We start from the raw sequence: 24,209 nt of genomic DNA on the forward strand, positions 1-24,209 counted from the left end.
AAAAAACAGACAATAAAAATGTGCCCACCCCGCACTCCCTCCCAGACCCCCCCAAAAAGGCAAGGGACCCCAAACAAGCCTCCCAATTCTCCGCTAATCCATGTACTTCAACAGATCAAAAAGATGTGAGGGAGCTATTAGATCAATAAGCATAGCCCAGCAGTTCCATAAAAATCACAGTCCATGCTTGTGAAAAAAGACTAAACGGCTGGAGCCAGTAGATAATGAGTCCTCAATACTTGTATTGTAATAGGCCTATTATACACAGCAAAGTTTATGAACAGCAGTTTTCAGATCTTGCCACAGATTCTCGATTGGATTTAGATCTGGACTTTGACTGGGCCATTTTAACACATGGATATGTATGTTTTAAACCATTCTATTGTTGCCCTGGCTTTATGTTTAGGGTCGTTGTCCTCAGGGCCGGCCCGCTCATGAGGTGGGGTGAAACGTTTGCCTCTGGCGGCAAACTTCTAGGGGCGTCCGTGGGTGCGGGGGGGCCGGCCGCCGAGCCGGAGGGGTAGCGGGCAGGACGGGGGTATTGGGCCTAGCCGTGGGGTCTGCCTGGGTCCCCCGATCTGCGCTCCCCTCCAGCTGTAATAGGAAGCAGCCGATGCTCAATCGTAAGAGGCACGGGCGGGGAGCACTCACCTTATCCACGTTCCAGCGTGCGCTCCACTGACGTCACTTCCTGCATCGCCGTCCACTTACAATACAGTGGGCGGTGATGCAGGAAGTGACGTCAGTGGAGCGCACGCTGGAACGTGGATAAGGTGAGTCCTCCCCGCCCGTGCCTCTTACTATTGGGCATCGGCAGCTTCCTATTACAGCTGGAGGGGAGCGCAGATCGGGGGACCCAGGCGAGGGTCGAGCCCCCCCTCCCCACCGCTAGGCCCAATACCCCCGTCCTGCCCGCTACCCCTCCGGCTCGGCGCTGCAATCTTTTATAAAATTTGCCACAGGCGGCAAAAAGTCTAGGGCCGGCCCTGGTTGTCCTGCTGGAAGGTGAACCTGCGCCCCAGTCTCAAGTCTTTTGCAGACTCCAAGAGGTTTTTTTTTGAAGATTGCCCTGTATTTGGCTCCATCCATCTTCCCATCAACTCTGACCAGCTTCCCTGTCCATGCTGAAGAGAAGCACCCCCAGAGCATGATGCTGCCACCACAGTATATGACAGTGGGGATGGTGTGTTCAGAGTGCTGTGCAGTATTAGTTTTCCACCACACATAGCATTTTGGCCAAAAAAATTCCATTTTGGTCTTATCTGACCAGAGCACCTTCTTCCATGTTTGCCGTGTCCCCCACATGGCTTGTGGCAAACTGCAAATGGGACTTCTTCTGCTTTCTGTTAACAATGCCTTTCTTCTTGCCACTCTTCCATAAAGGCCAACTTTGTGCAGTGCATGACTAATAGTTGTCCTATGGACAGATTCCCCCACCTGAGCTGTAGATCTCTGCAGCTCGTCCAGAGTCACCATGGGCCTCTTTATTGAATTTCTGATGAGCGCTCTCCTTGATCGGCCTGTGAGTTTAGGTGGACAGCCTTATCTTGGTAGGTTTACAGTTGTGACATGCTCCTTCCATTTCTAAATGATCGCTTGAACAGTGCTCCGTGGGATGTTCAAGGCTTTGGAAATCTTTTTGTACCCTAAGCCTGCTTTAAATTTCTCAATAACTTTATCCCTGACCTGTCTGGTGTGTTCTTTGTACTTCATGGTGTTGTTGCTCCCAATATTCTCTTAGACAACCTCTGAGGCCGTCACAGAGCAGCTGTATTGGTACTGACATTAGATTACACACAGGTGCACTCTATTTAGTCATTAGCACTCGTTAGGCAATGTCTATGGGCAACTGACTGCACTCAGAGCAAAGGGGGCTGAATAATTACGCACACCCAACTTTGCAGTTATTTATTTGTAAAAAGTGTTTGGAATCATGTATGATTTTCGTTCCCCTTCTCATGTGTACACCACTTTGTATTGGTCTTTCACGTGGAATTCCAATAAGATTGATTCATGTTTGTGGCAGTAATACAACAAAATGTGGAAAACTTCAAGGGGGCCGAATACTTTTGCAAACCACTGTATCTAACGTAGTGTGGTAGCCCAATGCATTGCCTTACCGCACAACATGCGCATTAACAGTGAGCAAACTATTTACTGACTGTATGCAACAACAAATAATTGCTGTTTTTACTCAAGGCAAATCCGACTGTAAGCATAGCCTAATACACAATGACCAGATTTTTCCAGGCCCAACCTGGGACATGGGGGAGGTTACGTCAGTGTGGCATGCGACGCCATGGGCCTAGCCATGACATCACGTGGGCAGAGCTAACAGTAATGTAAGGGTAAGAAGTTTTAAATCAGGATGATACAATTTATTGGCTAACTAAAAATGAATAAAAATAAGCAAGTTTTCGGCCTTTCAGCCTTCGTCGGGCTTATATCCTGTTAGTTTGCAAGCTGGTGGTACAGACAGCTTATATACATGCAACATCAAAAGGGAAAACAGATATTTTTTTCAAGCATAAATACATGTCATTAAGATGCCTTAATTCAAACAGACCATCTAAATGGGGTTAAAGGTTGTTAGCTAAGATAAGCATCCTTGTTTACGGCATGCTCACAGACCTGGTTTAGGATTGACCTAGAGGTATCATAAATTCTTAGTTCACAAGTTCAGCTAGAATGGCTGAGAAAGTTTAAATATCATCCGCCTCATACCAATATAAGAAGTTGTTGTCCTTATTCAAACCGTTCTGCACAGCTTTGAACCAATTTATAAATTTTGTTTCTGCTATTAATCGATCATTTGACGTTTTGAAGCCACCCTTCAGGGAAGTGACACGACAGGGTAACGATACCAGGTTCACAACAGGAGTACAGAGTACAAGGTACATTTTCCTGTGGTTCCACCAATCTGGTATATCTGATCATGTGTGCTAAATGCCCCAATGTGATGTACATGGGAGAAACTGGACAAACTCTGCGCAAACGTATGAATGGACACAGGCACACTATTAATGATACCAAATCTGGACTCCCAGTTGCTACACACTTTCGGTCCAACGGACACAGCATGGATGATCTTCGTGTCACTGCCCTGAAGGGTGGCTTCAAAACGTCAAATGACATGAAATGACATGTATTTATGCTTGAAAAAAATATCTGTTTTCCCTTTTGATGTTGCATGTATATAAGCTGTCTGTACCACCAGCTTGCAAACTAACAGGATATAAGCCCGACGAAGGCTGAAAGGCCGAAAGCTTGCTTATTTTTATTCATTTTTAGTTAGCCAATAAATGGTATCATCCTGATTTAAAACTTCTTGCTTTTACTGATGGCTAACACGGTACAATACCCTACTGCTACTACTATAATGTAAGGGTGTAACAGCGAGGCAGTGGGCCAGAGTTGGCTCCCAAAACAGGCAAAGTGACCCTGAGGGTAATTAGACAACGTTCCTGTAATGATCTGCTCAGCTGCCTGTGCAGACAGGCAGCTTTTTGACAATTGTTTAGGTTTGCATGCTGCAGGACTCTGGAAAGGAAACCTGCTGTCAGTTTTGCAGCTTGTGCTTGCTGAGGAATTTGCATACGTTGTCATGCAAATTGCCTGGCCACATTCATTGGAGGCGTGTACTATAAGTACTATGTGTTTCCCACAATGCTTGGCTGGTCATAAGGATTCCTTCCTGTGAAACACTCCTGGAGGAGTGTCAGCCTTACTCTTTGTTTGAAGTTCAGCTTAGAGTAATTTCTGAAACTGCGCTAGGCAGGTTCCCCTAGTGCAGTTAGGATTGCTTATCTGTTTTGTTTATTCTGTTACGATTGTCCTGTCCCAGCGGTGGTCGACAGGAAATCGTTCTGATCTCTGTTCTTGGAGTATAGCTGGTGCAGCAGTTGCTACCAGCTATCTCTTTTGATCTGTCTCACTTGGATCGCACTAGCATGTTGCGCTAGCGCTGTGGATCCTTCTGTTCGGTCTCCTTGTATCGCGCTAGCCACTTTCCGCTAGTGCTGTGGATCCTTCTGTTCTGCCTTCCTGGATCGCACTAGCATCCTGCGCTAGTGCTGTGGATCCTTCTGTTCTGCTACTCTGTCTGCCTGGATCGCACTCGCCTAGCGCTAGTGCTGTGGATCCTTCTGTTCTGCTACTCTGTACCTGGATCGCACTAGCATCCTGTGCTAGTACTGTGGATCCTTCTGTTCTGTCTTCCTGGATCGCGCTAGCCACTTTCGCTAGTGCTGTGGATCCTATCTCTCGCTAGTCCCTGTTTTCGTGTGTCTGTCTTGTCTGCTATGAACGCTTGCTGGAGGCTCGGTGAGGTAACCGTTGAGCAAGCGCTCGTGTCCTCTGTTACATGTTTGTCTGTCGATGGTTAGTTAGGCGTGCTTGTCTCTATTGTGCTTATCACGTGTAGACCGCGCATGAATGCGTGCACTGTTGCGAATGAGTGCGGTGTTTGCGTTCAGTTAGCGTTTGTTATTTTCCATATCTCCTCATTGTATGATTTGCTGTGCCTTTGCTATCCTCGTATTCTGTTCTGATCTGCCTCGTATTCTGTTCTGATCTGCCTTGTGTCACTTTTGGCAATCGCCTTTCTTGCGGTTGCGTTTCTGTTTCGTATCTGCTGTTGTGTGTGCGCTGTTGCGGGGTGGCGACTAGATTGGCGCACACACATACAACCTGTCCCTTTGCTCGTTCTCATTCGCAATCGCTTCTCTTGCGATTGCGTTCTGCGCTTCGTACAATTCTTGTCTGGCATTTGTGGAGGTACAGAGGATTGGTTCCTCTGCACTCCTCAGCGCCATCTGCCGACAGGAATTTCCCTCTACGGGTGCGTAGCACCTTTTGCTGGGTTCCTGCAATTATACGCTTGTGGAGGATTTCCGCCGTATCAGCGCACGCGATGTGCGCTGATCACGGAGAAAGTTCCACAATCGTTACAGTATGACCAGCGCAACCAAAATTCCCAGTGTAGAGGGAATTTCCGATTTGTACGATTTTGTCGAGTATGGCTCTAGTACCTTTAAGAGATTTAAAAATCTTGAACCTGAGTCAGCAGACGAGTTTTCGTCTGAGTGCACTAAACTTTTCGCGAACCCTGAATTCCAATGCACCCCAGTGTCTACCTGGGCCTCCCAAATGGTCTACATTCTGTTGGGGGGTGAAATGTCAATGTGGGCTTATGATGTGTTAGATCATACCACCCTGAGTCAAAGACCCCTGGAATTCTTGGCCTTTTTAATTCACAATTGGCTGAGATTACCTCAATTACTATACCCCCTTAATGAGTTGTTGTCAGCAGCTCAATCAGCTGTTCCATCTACTCTTTCATCCAAAAAGCAGCCATCCAGAGCTGCTAAGTCTAAACGTAAAAGATCTAGGAAGACTTCCCAGTGGAAAAATCTGTTGCCCATAACAACTACAAATAAAGAAATTAGTTCTGTAAACTCTGAAGTAGGGAAAGCACTTGAATGTGATGATTTCAGAGAGACTTCTAAGTCTCAGGTTTCGTTGCCCCAATTCAAAGCTTATGTGGATCCTATTATAGGTAGGATCGCACACTACTGTATATTACAGCAGTTAAAAAATCTGTTCTTGTTCCTGATCTCCACCCATATGGAGATTTTCTGGATACTGGCCTGTTTGAAGCCCCATTTGCGTCCTGGGATGTTGGGGCCTTGCTGGAGGAATTTGATTTTGATTGGAAAGCCTTTTGCGATTTTTACATCGCAAAAAGCGAAGATGTCTTGAATGCTTGTCTCGATTCTATGTACCTTCTGATTGATTCCGATGAATGTGACAAGGATGATGTGGATCTGGTGATCTATGTATGGCAAACCATTTTGGATGAGTTGCACACACACCAACCGATTGATTCCAATAAAAAGACATCGTTCTCGGATGATTGTTCCTGCCTTTCTGGGGTAAAGCATGTGAGTCTCGACTTTGTGCAATCTGAAATGAATCAGTGTGCCGCTGTGGTTGATTCCTGTGCGAATCCTGAAGGATTCTCTCCTGACAGTGTGCAGTTTGAATCTGTGCGATCTGATGCTTGTTTCTCGGATGTTCCTGCAGATTGTGATCGGCATGAGTCTGCCGGTTTCCTCAAGGATGTGTGGGATTCTTGTTCATTTGGAAACAGATCTTTGAGATCTTCCGTCTGTGACCCTGCTATGGGGAAAGTTTCTCGACTATGCAGCGTCAAAAGTAAAATTAATATGCCTAATAAAGTTTATCCTGTTGATGTCGCTATTTCTTCTGCAAAGGAGTCTTTGTCTCACCCTGTTCACACCTGTAGGGGCCCGTTGCCTGATGACAGTTGCTCCAGTGTTTCGGTCCTAGATGCCTTGCAGTCTGCTCCGCAGATCGCGGAGGTTTGCGCTATGGAAGCGTCAGTTTCACAACCTAAAGTGATTTTTGATTCGCAGGTTTTGCGTTCTGATTCCTCGGATTCGACATTGTTAGCCGAATTTAAGAGTGAGACAGCGCTTCGGTTTTGCGAATCTGATGCTGAACCTTCTTTGCCTTCTTCAGAGACGCTTTCTCTGAACCTGCCCTGTACCATGAATGAAAACATGTTTTCCTTTCACACTGACGTTTGTGAGCCCCTTTCTTGCTCTGAGGGAAGTGCTGATTCTGCACCCTGTACTCTGGATGAGTCAATGTGGCCTTGCTTAGAATCCCCTGCAGTGTCACTAGAGGCTCGTCTAGGTATTGCCACTATATTCACCTGTTTTTCTGCAGTTTTGGAGTCACAAGCTAGTTTGACTGCCACACAGAATTCTGGGTACAGTGAGAATGAAGTTAGGGAGTCAGTGTGTGTTCCAGTAAATATTCCTGTACATCCCGCTAATTATGATGAAGTTCAGTCTCAGGTTATGGTGGAACCATTCCTGGGATATCTGCCCTGCCTGCAGGAGGTATTTAATATTCAGCCCTGTAACATAGATAGTTCAGAATCCTTCTTAGAAAACCTGGAAAATGATGTTCCTGAGGTCTTGTTTGATGTTCTGGAGGTCTCCGAGTTCCTCCCAAAGGGTGCAGAACTTGTAGGAGATGTCTCCTGCCCCCCAAGTCCTGAGGTGTTGCCCTCTTCCGTGGGCATTGCTGCCTTGCTGGCTACCTTTTCAGCTCTGGTGGAGCTTCAGTCATGGGTAGTCAATGATGAATTTCTGTCAGATACCATTACAGTCATTGAGATCTCTAAGCCTGAGACCGAGTCTTCTTTTGAAATACCAGTATCTGTGACCTCTACTCGTGATGATTTTCTGCCCGGTCCTTGTTTTGGTCTGGTCGTGCCGGACTCTGAGGTTGGCAGTTCCCCGACATGTCCTGAGGTTTCTCCTGTGCTGGTGTACCCCAGTGTGCTCTGTGACCCAGAAAGCCCAAGTGTGCCTCGGTTACCAGCGTACTCAGATGCTTCCTCGGTGGAGACATGTTCTGATTTTGCCTGCCTGCTTGCATGCCCAGAAGTGGTCCCTGAAAGTCCTGATCTTGATGGGTGTCCTGCTAATTCTGAATCTGGAACGGTCATAGGTTCCATGGGGGTGCTTGGTAGCTCTCCATGTGAGCCTGGTGAGCGTTCTGGCTTCTTGGAGTCTCTGCGGAGCTTCAAGGCGTTCTGGGAGATTCCGAGAGAAGTTTTGCTTGATACCCTGAATACGATCAACAGCGGCTTTTGTTTTGAAAGAGACACTTCGAACAGGTTTTGTGGCAGATTTGGTATTTTCGGACGCTCCTTGGAAGGTGGTGGGTATTGTCTGGAGGGTGTCGATGGCTTCTTCTCTGGTATCCACAGTCCTGATGGGTGTTACGCTGAGACTTTTAGTGCCGATAGGCATGTTTCGGTGGCTTCTGTTTCCAATGAGGTCGGTTTCGGGTGGACTGACTCTGGAATTGGACCTTGTCGGGCTGTCCCGACCTTCATGAGTCTTCTGTTAAAGTGGTTTGGAGATATCAGTTTTGAGGGTCGTCTGGAATTCGACCCTGGAGGGGGAGGCTACTGTAATGATCTGCTCAGCTGCCTGTGCAGGCAGGCAGCTTTTTGACCATTGTTTAGGTTTGAATGCTGCAGGACTCTGGAAAGGAGACCTGCTGTCAGTTTTGCAGCTTGTGCTTGCTGAGGAATTTGCATACGTTGTCATGCAAATTGCCTGGCCACATTCATTGGAGGCGTGTACTATAAGTACTATGTGTTTCCCACAATGCTTGGCTGGTCATAAGGATTCCTTCCTGTGAAACACTCCTGGAGGAGTGTCAGCCTTACTCTTTGTTTGAAGTTCGGCTTAGAGTAATTTCTGAAACTGCGCTAGGCAGGTTCCCCTAGTGCAGTTAGGATTGCTTATCTGTTTTGTTTGTTCTGTTGTGATTGTCCTGTCCCAGCGGTGGTCGACAGGAAATCGTTCTGATCTCTGTTCTTGGAGTATAGCTGGTGCAGCGGTTGCTACCAGCTATCTCTTCTGATCTGTCTCACTTGGATCGCACTAGCATCTTGCGCTAGCGCTGTGGATCCTTCTGTTCTGTCTCCTTGGATCGCGCTAGCCACTTTCCGCTAGTGCTGTGGATCCTTCTGTTCTGCCTTCCTGGATCGCACTAGCATCCTGCGCTAGTGCTGTGGATCCTTCTGTTCTGCTACTCTGTCTGCCTGGATCGCACTCGCCTAGCGCTAGTGCTGTGGATCCTTCTGTTCTGCTACTCTGTACCTGGATCGCACTAGCATCCTGCGCTAGTACTGTGGATCCTTCTGTTCTGTCTTCCTGGATCGCACTAGCCACTTTCGCTAGTGCTGTGGATCCTATCTCTCGCTTGTCCCTGTTTTCGTGTGTCTGTCTTGTCTGCTACGAACGCTTGCTGGAGGCTCGGTGAGGTAACCGTTGAGCAAGCGCTCGTGTCCTCTGTTACATGTTTGTCTGTCGATGGTTAGTTAGGCGTGCTTGTCTCTGTTGTGCTTATCACGTGGAGACCACGCATGAATGCGTGCACTGTTGCGAATGAGTGCGGTGTTCGCGTTTGTTATTTTCCGTATCTCCTCATTGTATGATTTGCTGTGCCTTTGCTATCCTCGTATTCTGTTCTGATCTGCCTTGTGTCACTTTTGGCAATCGCCTTTCTTGCGGTTGCGTTTCTGTTTCGTATCTGCTGTTGTGTGTGCGCTGTCGCGGGGTGGCGACTAGATTGGCGCACACACATACAACCTGTCCCTTTGCTCGTTCTCATTCGCAATCGCTTCTCTTGCGATTGCGTTCTGCGCTTCGTACAATTCCTGTCTGGCATTTGTGGAGGTACAGAGGATTGGTTCCTCTGCACTCCTCAGCGCCATCTGCCGACAGGAATTTCTCTCTACGGGTGCGTAGCACCTTTTGCTGGGTTCCTGCAATTATACGCTTGTGGAGGATTTCCGCCGTATCAGCGCACGCGTTGTGCGCTGATCACGGAGAAAGTTCCACAATCGTTACAGTTCCCCAAACACATAAAACATGCATTTCCACCATGATGCAGTGAAACAAGAGATTCTCATCATGGATCTGCAGACGAGTAATCATGAGCCCCCAAAATACCAAATGCTGCAACAATAACCCCAAAGTAGCAAATCCAACCAACAATGACTATCAAATAATAAATGCAGCAACCGTTACCTGCGACGAATGCAATGCAGCAACCGTCATCGCCGACACATGAAATACAAAAAACGTTACCTAAAACACATAAAATGCAACAATCTTTACCTCTGACAAATGAAATGCTACGAACGGTTCCCCTGACACATGGTATGAAACAAACGTTACATCCAACACATGAAATGCAGCAAAAGGGAAATGAGGAAAACATTGCCACCCACACGTTACACTTCAGTAAACGTTACCACCTCATACATGTGAAGCAACACATGTGAAATGCACATACATTACCTCACATATATGAAATGCAGCAAATGTTACCTCAGACATAAATGCATAAAATGTCCCCCCCCCCCCCCCCCGACGCTGAATGGGGAGGAGGCTGAAACTAGGGAGGGGGGGGGGGAGGAGGGTGACACTGGGTGGGGAAAAGGGGTGACACTGGGTGGGAAAGGAGGGTGACACTGACTGGGTGGGGAAAGAGGGTGGCACTGACTGGGTGGGGAGGAGGGTGACACTGGGCGGAGAGGAGGGTGACACTAGAGGGGACGAGGGGGACACTGGGCTGGAGGAGGGTGACACTAGCTGGGGAGAAGGGTGATCATCTCTACTCCACACCACCTCAGTGTTTTCCCTCCCTGGCACGCTATGAATGATGTCAGCGCTCAGAGCGCCGGTACATTGTGCTGTCCAGAGGCCTCTGCAGGGTTTCTTTGTCCCTCTGTTGGTCATGCACTGTGTGTCGATAAGTGGCAGCAGGATAGAGGCGACCGTGGTTCACTCATAGGTCCTCCAGTTTCACCAATTACACCATCTGCACTTCGGGGTCACATAATGGAAGGATGAGCCAGTGTGCTCCAAGGGAGTCCCATGTCCGATGACGTCCTTACACAGTGGCCAATCTGGGAAACCCTTGCCAGCTGGTGGCAGGCTTGGCTGTCTGGTCGTCATGGTGATTGCATAGTGCAACGAAATAGTGCAACGACAAGGCGGATCGGGACCCTGAGCGACCGGAGCTTCCTGAGAGTGTGCCTACTTACTATAGCTGGTGATGATTGGACAGTGGCCAGAGTCCCGCTGCCAGGATGTTTGGCAGCCAAAAGCGGGACGTTTCCTGGGACACCATGCAGCCCAGAAGAGAGGACCCCAAATCTGAGAAGCAGTGCTTTTTGGCACCCACCTCGCTACTGCGTAGTGCCGAAGCTTGGCGCGGCTATAGCAGTAATGCCCCACGCACACGATGTAATTACATCTCCCTACGAGTTGCAACGACTCGGAGGGGGAATAGAATTTAAACATCCCCCGCAGTAGCTGTCACCCGGCGCCAAAAAGCCCGGGCACATGGACGACATGTACATCCAAATCTGGGACATGTCCCGGCTAAAGTCAAACATCTGGTCACCGCACCTAATAAAAAGTAAATATGGCAGTCTTCATATGTCTCTCCCCTGCCCTCTGGCTCATTTTAAAAAATAAGTCCCTGAGATATTTCAACCCCATCCCCACCAAAAAAATAAAGAAATAAACCAATTGTAACCTACACAAAAACAATAAAAATGCATCACTAGCCAGTAAGCACTGCAGTGCATAACACATTCCTACACTAAAATCTAGTACCTTGGTTCCTAACATCGCTTTATTTTACTTTACAGAAACCAGTGGAAACGCGCGGTACTCTCTCCGTGTGTCGTCACCCACTGCTGCTGGCACAATCCTCTCTGCCCGTACGCCATGTGGCTTCATCACGCACCTTCACGTGGTGCTACTCAAGTCACATGATTCTTCTAAACCACAGCGTTGCTGGGCGGGTTCGTGACCTCGACTGCTGCGCGCGCTGATTGGACGGCGCGACTCTCCAGCGTCTCTGTAGAGGACGGAGACTCCAGGTAATGTCCTTGTTTCCTGATGTAGGATTGCTATAGGGTTTCTGATTGCTGGCGAGTCTCATCTGATCAACTCACAAGCTGAAAAAGCGGACCTGAACTTAGAACTTTCTCCCTGCTCTAAAAAGATACACAACAGCATAGTAACTTTTAAAGAGAAACATTTCTTTGTTACTGCTCATACAGATACTACAATAAAGCTACAGTGTTTCTATTTCCTGCTTTCATGGAAGCAGACTTATTGTTAACATCCTGTGCTTTGAAATGAGCTTCTCTGTCTTGGCAGTCAGCTGACGGGAGAGATCATATTACAACTTTTGATTAGTCACAGGCTAAACTCTACATATACACAGGGTGCACTTCTATATATGTCTGCTTCCATGAAAGCAGGAAGTAGAATCAGGGCAGATTTATTGCAGGATTTGTATCAGCTGTAACTAAGAAATGTTTTTCTTTAAACGTTATTATGTTGTAGCGTATCTTTTAGAGCAGAGAGGAAGTTCTGAGTTCAGGTCCACTTTAACGTTGCTATTTTAATTGTTTTATGACATCCTCAGATAGTCTGTTTGTGTTTATGTGTGTACATAGACTTTTCTGTTGTCTTTCGAGTCCCTCTAAGGAAAATCTGAATTTGTTGTTGTGCTAAAGAGGAACTGCATTCTGACCATGCATGTCAGTCTTGACAAAATCCTCTTCTTTTTTTTTTTATGATTTATTATCTTTTCTGAATACACTGAAGCCCTCCAAATTTGCCATTCATTCATGGCTATTGCCCATCCATGTCTGTGGTAAGGTGCCCCCCCCAAGCTATACATTACCTGCGCCGGCAGGCGCGAGTCCCCTGGTCTCCGCTGTCTCGTCTCTGGTCTGGGCTCCTCCAGCTTCACTTTACTTCCTGCCGGGGAAGTTTAAACTAGTGATGGGAATTCCGGCTCTTCTCTGAAAATCGGCTCTTCTGAATCGGCTCCCATTAAAGAGCCGGCTCTTACGGCTCTGAATTGGCTCTTCATTAAATATCACTAGACAACACTCAGAATCGGAGTAAAAGCCCTGCCCCTGTCTCCATGACAACTCCAGACTGCTTCTCTGACTGGGGCAATCCCTCCTGCTACTGCTCTGCTCCGCCCCATACACTCCTACAAGCTGCAAGAGGAGGACTACATCTCCCAGCATGCCTCAGCGCCCTTTATTACACAGCAAATCAGAGCTGTGTGGGGCGGCTGAGGCATCGGCTCTTTCAAAACTGAGAACCGGCTCTTGTCGTTCGCAGCAAAGAGCTGGCTCGTTTGCGAACGACCCATCACTAGTTTAAACAGTAGAGGGTGCTCTACTGTTTAAACTTCCTGCCGGGACAGAAAGAAGTGAAGCCTGCTGGAGTCGGAGCCCAGCGCGGAGACGGAGCAGCGGTGACCAGGGGACTCGCGTCGGCCGGAGCAGGTAATGTATTGCATCGGTCGTCAGGCTTTCGAACGCCGCTATCGACGCACTTCCGACCCGCCGGCGATCGAGCGAAATCTTCCGCACGGACAGGAACGACAGGAACAATCTATTTCGGATGGAAATCGATTGTTCGGTCAGCGTTTGTGCAACGATTTCACAGCCGATTCGATCACAGTGATCGTATCCAGGGCTGTGGAGTCGGAGTCGTGGAGTCGGAGTCGTGGAGTCGGGCAATTTTGGGTGCCTGGAGTCGGAGTCGGGAAAAAATGCACCGACTCCGACTCCTAATGAATTTGTAACTGTAATTAAAATAGAAAATATGATCAAATGTTCTATTTCTCACATAATAGTAATTAAAAATAATGTATATATACAGTAATAGCTGTGTTCAGTCCACAAAAATGAAATAAACCAATCAAAATTAGTTACTTGTGCTGCTTCAATAAAGCAGTCCCCGTATTTTTAAGGACAGATATACATATCTGATTGTGACTGTATATATGATGTGTACACAGGAATCTCTTATATATACACTAAATAACATCTATGCTGTAAGAATAAAGCCTGATGTGTAGCCGTGTCACTAATAGAGATGGTCAATGAGATGGAAATAATTCTGCATTGATGCTGATTTATGCAAATGTACGCACTCTCTTTGCTCATGAAATCAAATAATTTGATATGTTGTTAAAATTTGGTTTGGTGACTACAAATGAAAGGGTAACTGAGACGGATGAAAAGTAAAGTTTTATACATACCTGGGGCTTCCTCCAGCCCCCTTCAGGCTAATCAGTCCCTCGCTGTCCTCCACCACCCGGATCTTCTGCTATGAGTCCTGGTAATTCAGCCAGTCAGCGCTGTCCGGCCGCATGCCACTCCCACAGCCAGGAACATTCTGCACCTGCGCAATAGTGCTGCACAGGTGTAGTATGCTCCTGGCGGCGGAGTGTGTGCATGCGCACTACACCAGACTGGCTCAAGTACCTGGACTCATAGCAGAAGATGCAGGTGGTGGAGGAGGACAACGAGGGACTGATTATCCTTAAGGCGGCTGGAGGAAGCCCCAGGTATGTATAAAACTTTAATTTCATCTGTATCAGGTTTACCTTGTTACACAGTAGTACTATACTCTACATATGCACTCCCCACAGAGCTGCAGGGAATCCACTGAGAATGCTGTGCACATTGAACACAGAGGTGTTGTCTGTTTACAATCTCCTCATTCCCCTGCAGAGTACCTGCACATCATTCTTACATGTACCCACACTTACATTGCCTAGGGCCTGATAGATGTTCTTTGTTCCGGTTTGTACCTTTTACAAGTACTCTTACCAAGGACTAGTTTTAGTCTAAAGGGAATAAATATAGTAGTCTACATATCCTTCTCACTTCAGTTGTCTTGTAAAATTCCTAAGCGTTGGCAGTTAAGAGACGAATTTCATGTTACATACTTTTAATCAACAAAATTGTAATATGCAAATTAGAGGAGTCGGTGGATTTTTGGACCGACTCCACAGCCCTAATCGTATCGGCAGGAAAATCGGTAAGGCCCCTTTACACTTACACTCCCATCAGCAATTTAAGCAAGAAGTTTTGAATCAGCAACTTAAAGTGAACCAGAGATGGTTCACTAGTGCTAAGTTATACTTACCTGGGACTTTCTCCAGCCCCATGCGTACCATAGCCTTCCTCGCAGTTCTCAGCCCCTCCATTATGCCACTACAACTCCTGGTAAGCCCAGGCAGTCGTGGGCTTCTGCGCATGCGCGCACCCCTGGAGCGTCCTCGCAGTAGTACTGCACAGAACGTTCCAGGGGGCGAAGGCGCGTGGCTGAGCCGCGCATACACAGAAGGCCTCAACTGGTGATGACTGACCTGATTACCAGGAGTTATAGCTCCAGAACAGAGGGGCTGAGGAGGATGGGGAGGGAAACCACGATGCTCATGGGGCTGGAGGAAGCCCCAGGTAAGTATAAATTAGCAATAATATACCATATCTGGTACACTTTAAGCTCATCAATCTTACTCGAAAGGCTTCGAGCATGGGTTAGCATGCGTTTTATGTTATTACCATCACACTTTAAGTACAACTGTAGTGAGAGGTATTTGAAGGCTGCCATATTTATTTCCTTTTGAGAAATACCAGTTTCCTGGCAGCCCAACTAAGCAGTTGAAGGTTTAGTCCTCCAAGGTTCCCATTATCTGTCTACTCTGCTTAATCCCACTGTACTGTACTTTTTAATCCCGCCCCCAGGTACTACTTTAGCAGTGAAAATAAACTGATACGATTAATGATTGTATCTATAGTCCTAATCCTAAATAGTACTTTACTGGAATCCAACAGTCTCATTGTGTGTTTAACCACCCTGGCGTTCTATTTATTGCGGCCGTGCAGCCGTGGGTGGCTTTTTAAAAAAAAATTGGTTTAACTTAGTGTAGCTACACTTTCTTCCCCTACCCAGCCCCCCCCCCCCCCCCTCCGATCGCTGCCGGCGATATTTACCGGGCCGCAATGGCCGAGACTTCCGCCATAGCTTCAGGCGTTGCTATCGCGACAATCGGGCATGACGTTTAACGTCATGCGCCGCTCCGATCGCCAACCACACCAACCCCTGAAGGCTATGGAGAGGCTGCGCCGGCGATCGGGGGATCAGAGCGGGCCAGCGGCAATCGGAGGGGTGATGTAGCTAGCCAAGTGCTAGCTACACCCCCTCCGAAAATTTTGTAAAAAAAAAAAGACCCTCTAGGGCCAGTGAAATCCACCACGGCGGTAATGGAGGAGCTGAGCTCGTCATTACCGCCAAGGTGGTTAAAAGTTAAAAAATGTAGTGTTTATCTGCCATGAAAGTTGTATGCTTGTAAGTAATTATCAGTAAAAAGAAAATTGAAAAAAAAAAACCAGAAAAATTGGAGGAAGAGCAAGGGATACATCATTTGATAGGTTCCTCACACGTGCTACAGGATCGCTGTACTTCAGTAAGTTTGAGTGGCATACCCTGGGCAGAATCATAAAAAAAACATATACCGTATGCAACATGTACAGCCAGGGGCCCCTATGAAACACAGGTCCTGGGGCAGAGGGAAATTAAGAATTTTCATCAAACATTTTAATGTTGTCACTAGCATGTGATGAGTAGGTGTACTAACAGTGCAGTACATATGTAACTTTTGTGCATCTTCAACTCCTCACTCGTTGTTATTCTCTATATAAAGAAGTTGACATTAGTACAAATGTAACATATGTAAGCCAGCCAAGTATCTCAGAGTAGTGCAAATAAAGTATGTAGTCTCTCAGGTTGGCAGATAAGTGGAATGTGATGCTGGGCATACACAGCAGTGTATTTTCTTATTAATCGAGCCACTGATGGCTCAATTGATAATTTCCGACGTATCCGATCACCGCGTGGATCAATTCCCGGCTCAATCCCTTTTGGTGGACAGTGGGAAAAAACAAAGCGCTGAAAAGGCAGTGCCCGCGGGGACGAGTGGGAATCAATCCGCGGGGACGCGCTGGCTCGATATCGGCGCATTATCGCGCTGTGTATGCCCAGCATAAGGATACTTATCTTAAAGGGGAACTGAAGAGAGAGGTATATGGAGGCTGTCATGTGTATTTCCTTTTAATCAATACCAGTTGCCTGGCAGCCCTGCTGGTCTATTTCTCTGCAGTAGTATCTGATTAAAACCAGAAACAAGCATGCAGCTAGTCTTGTCAGATCAGACTTATAAGTCTGAACCACTGAAACACCTGATCTGCTGCATGCTTGTTCAGGGGCTATGGCTAATAGTATTAGAGGCAGAGGATCAGCAGGACTGCCAGGCAACTGGTATTGTCTAAAAGGAAATAAACATGACAGCCTCCATATACTTCTCTCTTCAGTTCCCCTTTAATCAGGATTGTTCCTGAAACACCTAGGAACGCATCTATTAACCTCCTTGGCGGTATCCCGAGTCAGGCTTGGGGTGGAAAAAAGAAGCCAGGAGCAGTAATCCCGAGCCTGACTCGTCCTTTGAGGTTCTGCATCCTTCGGGTGAGATTGCCACTTGTCGTCATAACAACAGACTATGATCTCAATACAGGGTTACAGCACCACCCGGAATACGGAGGGAGAACTGCAGTGCTGGATCCCAGGAAGGTGACTATCGTGCTGGGGCTGCGCCAGACTCTCTAGCAGCATGATTTATTCCTGGTTTTAGGGTCTAAAGGCATGCAAAAAAAATTGCACCGCTTTTAGTCCCTAAAATCCGGAAAGAATCCTACCGCCAGGGGAGTTAAATGGCTTCACATCATCTGCATAGTTGTTGTTGCAAAACCTGTATGCTGGGCATTCCTTGCTTGCTACTAGTAATAGTCAATTAAAATACATGTAAACACACACAAATAAGAAGTATGTTTCTTTCAGAGTGAAATGAGCCATAAATGACTTCTCTCCTATGTTGCTGTCACTAAGGGCCCATTTACACTTAATCAGTTGGTGTGCATTAGTGTGCGTTAGTACGCGTTTTTTCCATAGCAGTGCATTGTGAAAAAGATTTCAGTTAAAACGCGTTAAGTGTGAAAGGTGCCATAGGAAAACATGGGCATTACTTTGAAAATTCGTTTTCTTTTAGTTATAACTGAGAGCAACTGATTAAGTAAACAGGGCCTTACAGTAGGGAGTATAAAGCTGACATAACCGACAGGTTTTGGACCAGCTCATCTGCTCATGGGGGATTCTCAGCATGACCTTTATTCTTTATCAAGATACTCCCTGAAAAAGATTTATACAAAGATGCTGGCCAGCTTTCCTGCTCGCCATACGAAGCAACTGCCATTCACTAAGTGCTTTAGAAAATACAGAAAACCCTGAGAGCCCCCCATGAGGAGATTGGCTAGTGCAAAACCTGCCGCTTCTGTCAGATTTCTACTACCTACTATAAGTGACAGCAGCATAGGAGAAAAGTAATTTATGGCTCATTTTACTCTGGAAGAAACATACTTCTTATTTGTATGTGTTTACATATATTTTACATTTTAAGACTTTCACAACAGTGGTCCTTTAATAACTTGCTTTAAAAAGCAAATATCTTAACTGGCAGGTAGGCACTAGGCAACAGTTGTCGGTGTGGGTTTAGATCCACTTTAACATTTTGAAAAAGCATAGCCATCTACTGTATTGAATGGCTTAATATATTATTGTAAGTACAAAGTACTGATTAATTTGCTTCTATATATAGGTTGACTGCTGAACTTAATGATGGATCCAACACACAGAGAGCTACTCAGATCACTTCGTCTGGAATTATGCTCCCAGGGTCTGGCAGATGGACTTGTACCCCAATATCTTTTTCAAGAAGGTATCATCACATCTGAACAGCTGGATGAAATATGTGCGCAATCTACCAGTTATAGAAGAGCAATGAAACTTCTAGATATTCTACCCACTCGGGGACCAAAGGCTTTTGACGTTTTCTTTGAGTCATTAAACGAATTCCCATGGGTAAAAGAAAATTTACAGCAACACTACAAGAAGGGCACCAATTCACCAGTAGGAAAATCTGTGGAACTCCCTGCTAACATTCTGAGAACCTGTCCAAATGATAAGCAACTGAACCTTCTAGCAGGGAAATTGGGTTCTGAATGGGAACAGGTTCTTCTTCATCTGGGACTAGACCATGTTGAACTGGACAGATGTAAAGTACAGCATCCTAACAATCTGCACTCACAAATCATGGAAGGCTTGATAAAGTGGAAACAATATATGGGTTGTAATGCAACTGTACAGAGATTGTGGGAAGCTTTAGAAGCTACTAATGTGGATCCTTCAATATTACTTGCGATTCTGCAATAGCCTATACCTTCCTAGGGACAGTCAATAATGACACATATTTTTGAGAACAATTAACAGTGAAATATATTCATATTTTTCAGCATATAAGACACACCTAGGTTTAGAGGGCAAAAACTAGGGAGAAAAAAAACCATGCCAAACCTGGTGCATCCAGGAGCATCTTGTAAAGGTTTTCCCCAATTATTGTCCACCATGTGTCCCCTTCTGTCCCTGTGTCCTCCTTTGCTTCCCCTGTGTGTCCTCATTTACCCCCTTCTGTCCCCGTGTCATCCTTCTGTCCCCGTGTCATCCTCCGGCCCCGTGTGTTCTCCTTTGCCCCGTGTGTCTCCTTCTGTCCCCGTGTCCTCCTCTGGTCCCGGTGTGTCCTCCTGTGTTTCCCTCTTCTGTCCCCTGCTCCCCCTTTCCTCCTACGCTTTCCCTGTGTAAATATAAGTAGTGGCAGGTGGCGTGGCTCGCCTAATTAACTGTTCCAGGGGCGACCTCTCTTCTCCTTCACTGCACGTCTAGTGCTGTCTTCTGCTTATTGCATCATAAGCCTGCTGCTACGTATTGCTTGCTGCTAGTTATAGTTACACAGTGGAAGCGGAGGAGATGGGGGGACAGAGGAGGACACAGGGATGATACAGGGAGTCCTCAACGTCGTGGTGGGTCGATGGCTCCTATCGGTGGGTGTTCGTAAGTCTGGTACTCCCTGTTTTTGGCATATAAGACGCAAGGACTTTTTCCTCCCCATTTTTGGGGGAGAAAAAGTGCGTCTTATATGCCAAAAAATATGGTAACTGATTTCATCAGAGTTACAGATTGCCCAGCAAGCTTATGGTGAATCAGATCTCTTAGGAGTGTGGAAGGGGCTGAAAGAGATGAAAAAGCTGTCTTACTAAAAAGCTATGCAAAACAGAAGTTTGCCTTGTAAAAACAGAAGATATTTGTGATTATTCAGGTTGGAGAGAGTTCTGAGGTCTCCCACAATGCATCACTGCTGAATATGCATATTTTTGTTGTCCCTAACAGCTAAACACACCTCCAAAACCGTTTGAATGCACTGATGAGGATCAACCAATCTGAAACCGTCTCAATTCATGTTGGATTAGTTTGGCTCTGTAATATTAGCAAGCTGACACATCATTGCATTCCAGCGGTGTTTAGCTTTCAGAGGCAATAAAGCAATAATTTGCATATTCAGCAGTGGTGCATTGTGGGACACCACAGAGCTCACTCCAACCTGAATAATCAGAAATACCTTCTGTCTTAAGAAGGCAAACTTCTGTTTTGATCTGATCAGGTAATTGATTGGTTTATCGCAATCATATGAAAGCATCACTTCTGCTTCGCAAAAATCAAGCCCCTCCTCCCCCCAGAAGATCTGCCAACATAGTTCATGACTTCATTACATCCTGACTGGACTATATTGTAATTCTCTCTACACCGGCCTTCCAAAAAAGGACTTGTACCGCCTACAGCTGTTACAGAATACTGCTAAAAACTGTTAACCACTTCAGCCTACAGTGTCGTTTCACCTTATGCATCCGAGCAACGTTCACCTCACATTCATTCACCAATAACTTTATCACTACTTATCACAATTAATTGATCTATATCTTGATTTTTCTGTTTTTCCGCCACCAATTAGGCTTTCTTTGGGTGGTACATTTTGCTAAGAATTATTTTTTTCTAAATGCATTTTAACGGGAATATTAAGAAAATAAATGGAAAAAAATCATTATTTCTCAGTTTTCAGCCATTACAGCTTTAAAATACTACATGCTACCATAATTAAAACCTAAGTATTTTATTTGCCCATTTGTGCAGGAACAGAATTGTGATAGACATAATTTAAATGGTGTAATAACACCATTTAAATTATGGCCCTATCACAATGTGTGGCGCCAATATTTTATTTGGAAATAAAGGTGCATTTTTTTCAATTTGCATCCATCACTATTTACAAGCTTATCATTTCATTTAAAAAAAAGTATAGTCATACCCTCGCTTGACTTGCGTATTAAAAAAGTTCAGACCCTTAGGTAACTATTTGTTGTGTGGTGTTTTTTTTGTTTTTTTTTAATTAATTTTTTTTTATTTTTATAAATTTGATTTCGTTTTTTTCAGAGTGAGGAGGTAAACAAGGGATTTTAAATTAAATTTATTGTGTATATTACAAAAAAAATGTAGATGTAGTTTTACTATTTGGCCACAAGATGGCCACACTGAGTTTTTGATTTTCCATCCTGAAACGAGAGCTCTCGCTTGCAGGAACAGAAGGGGTGACGTGGGACACAGAAAAATCGAGGCTTTCCGGAGAAAGCAGTCGTTTTTTCTTAGGGGAACACAGATCAATGAATGGGATCTGTATTCCCATACAGTGATCAGAGGGGCAGTGAATGGCGGCCGGAGCGCGCGCACGGCCCCGCAGCAGCTGTGTAGTCTTTCTGGACAGATATATACGTTCAGATAGATTGAAGTGGTTATCCAACCAACCCCGTCACTGCCACATAACACCGGTCCTGCACTCCCTTCACTGGCTACCTATAAAATGGAGGATCCTATGCAAGATCGACCAACTGAAATTTAATTCGCAACATAATCTGGGTCCTGGATACATGAAAGAAATGTTGCGGTAATCCCTGCAATCTCAGATCCACAGGTTCTAATAATCTAGTCATACCCAGATTCCACCTGACACCTGAAAACTTTAGGTCACAGAGCTTTCTGTCATGCTGCTCCTACATTATGGAACTCCTTACCTCAGCAGATCAGTACAGCTCCATCTCTGGACGTGTTTAAATCCAGACTGAACCCCCCCCCCCCTGTTTAGTCGGGCCTCTTTTCTGCAGTTGAACTGGGCTCAGCAAGCAGTTACTAGGCAGCAGTGAGCAGGTGTGAGAGTTTGAGAGGCATTTCACTGCCTATCAACTGCCAATGGAAAAGAGGCCTCAGGCATTTGCAGAAGTATCATTTTGATGTGTTAATAACTTATCCTACAACCAATTACTGAATCTGAGAGAGCCTAAGCGCTTTGAGGCCTATGGGAGAAAAGCGCAATGGAAATGTTATGTTTTAACTGACAGAAAGCAGAAGTGACTGCAACCAGTTGTTTAGAGACTAAAGCATCAATTTATATTTAGGGTTGTCACCTGAAGTGACTGTTCTTGATTATTGTAGATGATAGTTTATCAGAGATCCCTGTACAAACAGCCTGCTCAACTCTATGCCAAGCAGCCTATTCTGCCATAAGCTAGCTGAGGTTGCTCATTGTTTTATAGAATGGCTGATCCCCCAGAGAAGAGGCCACTAGCATCAGGGCTACTGCTACGCAAACTAAATAATTACCCGAAATGATTGCAAAGAACTGTTTTCAATAACAAAAATCTAATGTATGTATATTGATTTGAAAATATAGGTGAAACTTGAAACATTTTAACCACTTTACCCCCGCGCGTACGTATTTCTCCGCCCCTTTTTCCATCCTTTAACAACCAGGGACGGAGAAATACGTACTTTCCGCGTTCCCGACGCTGTCCGCGCTCCCGCTCGTAAACACGCCGCCCGCCGCTAGTAAACCCGCCGCCGCCCGCTCGCCCAGAGATCAATGAACGGGAAAATCCATTCCCGTTCGTTGATCTAAGCCCCGCAATGATCCGCTGCTCTCCTATGGGCAGCGCGATCATTGTGAGAAAAAACTCACGTGTCCAGCCTCATTATACTTCCTCCAAGCTTCCGGAAGGAAGCTTGCAGGTCGCATTAAAACAAAAAGTTACTGTGGCCATCTTGTGGCCAAATAGTAAACTACACCCTACACATTTTTCACATACAAATAAATGACTTTTACACATAAAATTAACTCATTACCTCCCACACTCCCCATTTTTTTTTTTTTTTTTGTAATTAAAAAAAAAATTAAAAAATTTACAATTAAAAAAATACATAAATAGTTACCTTAGGGACTGAACTTTTTAAATATTTATGTCAAGAGGGTATAACACTGTTACTTTATAAACTATGGGCTTGTAATTAGGGATGGACGCAAAAATGAAAAAAATGCACCTTTATTTCCAAATAAAATATTGGTGCCAAACATTGTGATAGGGACATAATTTAAATGGTTTTATAACCGGGACAAAATGGCAAATACATTTCATGGGTTTTAATTACAGTAGCATGCATTATTTAAAAACTATAATGGCCGAAAACTGAAAAATAATTATTTTTTTCCCCACTATTTTCCCATTAAAACACATTTAGAAAAAAATAATTCTTGGCATAATGTCCCACCTAAAGAAAGCCTAATTGGTGGCGGAAAAAACAAGATATAGTTCATTTCATTGCGATAAGTAATGATAAAGTTATAGACGAATGAATGGAAGGAGCGCTGAAAGGTGAAAATTGCTCTGGTGCTCAGGGGGTAAAACCCCTCAGTGGTGAAGTGGTTAATATTGTGCAAAAGTCAGTTTATTTCAGTAATTCACCTTTAAAGAAAACTTGAACTGAACTTTAAAAGTCAAAATAAACATACACAAGTCATACATGCCTCCTGTATAGTGTACTCCTCAATCTATTTTTCCTCTCCTGCGTCCTGTTTGTCCACTGTGATCAATGGAATTCTCCGTCCTCCATTTTGAAAATGGCCATTACCCCATAACAGCTTCCTGGTCAGCACACTTAAACTGTAACATCGCCCACTTGAGCCATAGGGAAACATGGACACATCAGTTCTCCTCTCAGCTGTAACTGACAGCAACTGATATATAACTGACAGCAACTGATATATTTCAGTCCTGACAAAATGTTGTCAGAACTGGAAGGGATCACTGTAAGAAGAAAACTGTGAGCTTCTGAGAGGAACTGATGGCAAGGTAACTATGTAATGTTCATTTGAAGTTACCTCATGTGTTTATTTTAAATAATTTTACTCAGTACAGGTTCTTTTTAAGGCTACTTACACACTAAGACGTTGCGTTAGGTGCTGCGTTAAGGTCGCATAACGTGCACCTAATGCAACGCATGGTGGTGGTGGCAGAGGACGTTAGCAAAGAGCCGCGTTAAGTGGCTCTTTGATGCGGCTGTGATGCGTATTATAGTACGCATGCGCTGGTGGAGACCACGTGAGCGGAACACTCCGCATCACGTGGTCCCGCCAGTGACGTCAGCACAGTGCAGTGAATATTAATTAGCCATGTGGCTAATCACTGCACAAGCAGGCTAACGCGGCAAAGCCGCTCTAACGCTATAGCATGCTGCACTCCAAGATTGACGTGCAGCGTTACAATGTAACGCAACGTGGGCACTGTGAACAGCCCATTGCAATTTCATTACTGTGCGTTGGGGAGCGTTACAGGCTGCACTAACGAGCGCCTGTAACGTCTTACTGTGAAAGCAGCCTAAAAGGTGAAACTAATATATGAAATAGGAACCCTTTGCAGGTGTTTTGGA

The 24,209-nt window shown here is 45.5% G+C and overlaps 1 protein-coding gene and 1 long non-coding RNA gene across 2 annotated transcripts in view; one reads left to right on the forward strand and one right to left on the reverse strand.

Annotated features, from left to right (window-relative positions):
* LOC137562704 (uncharacterized) overlaps window positions 1–11,393 on the reverse strand; it is a 56,102-nt gene extending 44,709 nt beyond the window's left edge. Inside the window, exon 1 of the long non-coding RNA XR_011030168.1 lies at window positions 11,244–11,393. This is a non-coding gene — a long non-coding RNA (uncharacterized lncRNA). The remainder of the gene's footprint in view (window positions 1–11,243) is intronic.
* A 39-nt stretch (window positions 11,394–11,432) lies between these two features.
* On the forward strand, window positions 11,433–22,625 carry CRADD (CASP2 and RIPK1 domain containing adaptor with death domain). Its single transcript, XM_068272186.1, has 2 exons — window positions 11,433–11,512; window positions 18,166–22,625. Exon 2 carries the CDS (start codon window positions 18,183–18,185, stop codon window positions 18,777–18,779), a length of 597 nt encoding a protein of 198 aa, XP_068128287.1. The 5' UTR covers window positions 11,433–11,512; window positions 18,166–18,182; the 3' UTR covers window positions 18,780–22,625.
* Window positions 22,626–24,209: the final 1,584 nt, after the last annotated feature.

The sequence above is a fragment of the Hyperolius riggenbachi genome, chromosome 3 (assembly GCF_040937935.1).
Source record: "Hyperolius riggenbachi isolate aHypRig1 chromosome 3, aHypRig1.pri, whole genome shotgun sequence".
In the NCBI taxonomy this organism is placed as follows: Eukaryota; Metazoa; Chordata; class Amphibia; order Anura; family Hyperoliidae; genus Hyperolius; species Hyperolius riggenbachi.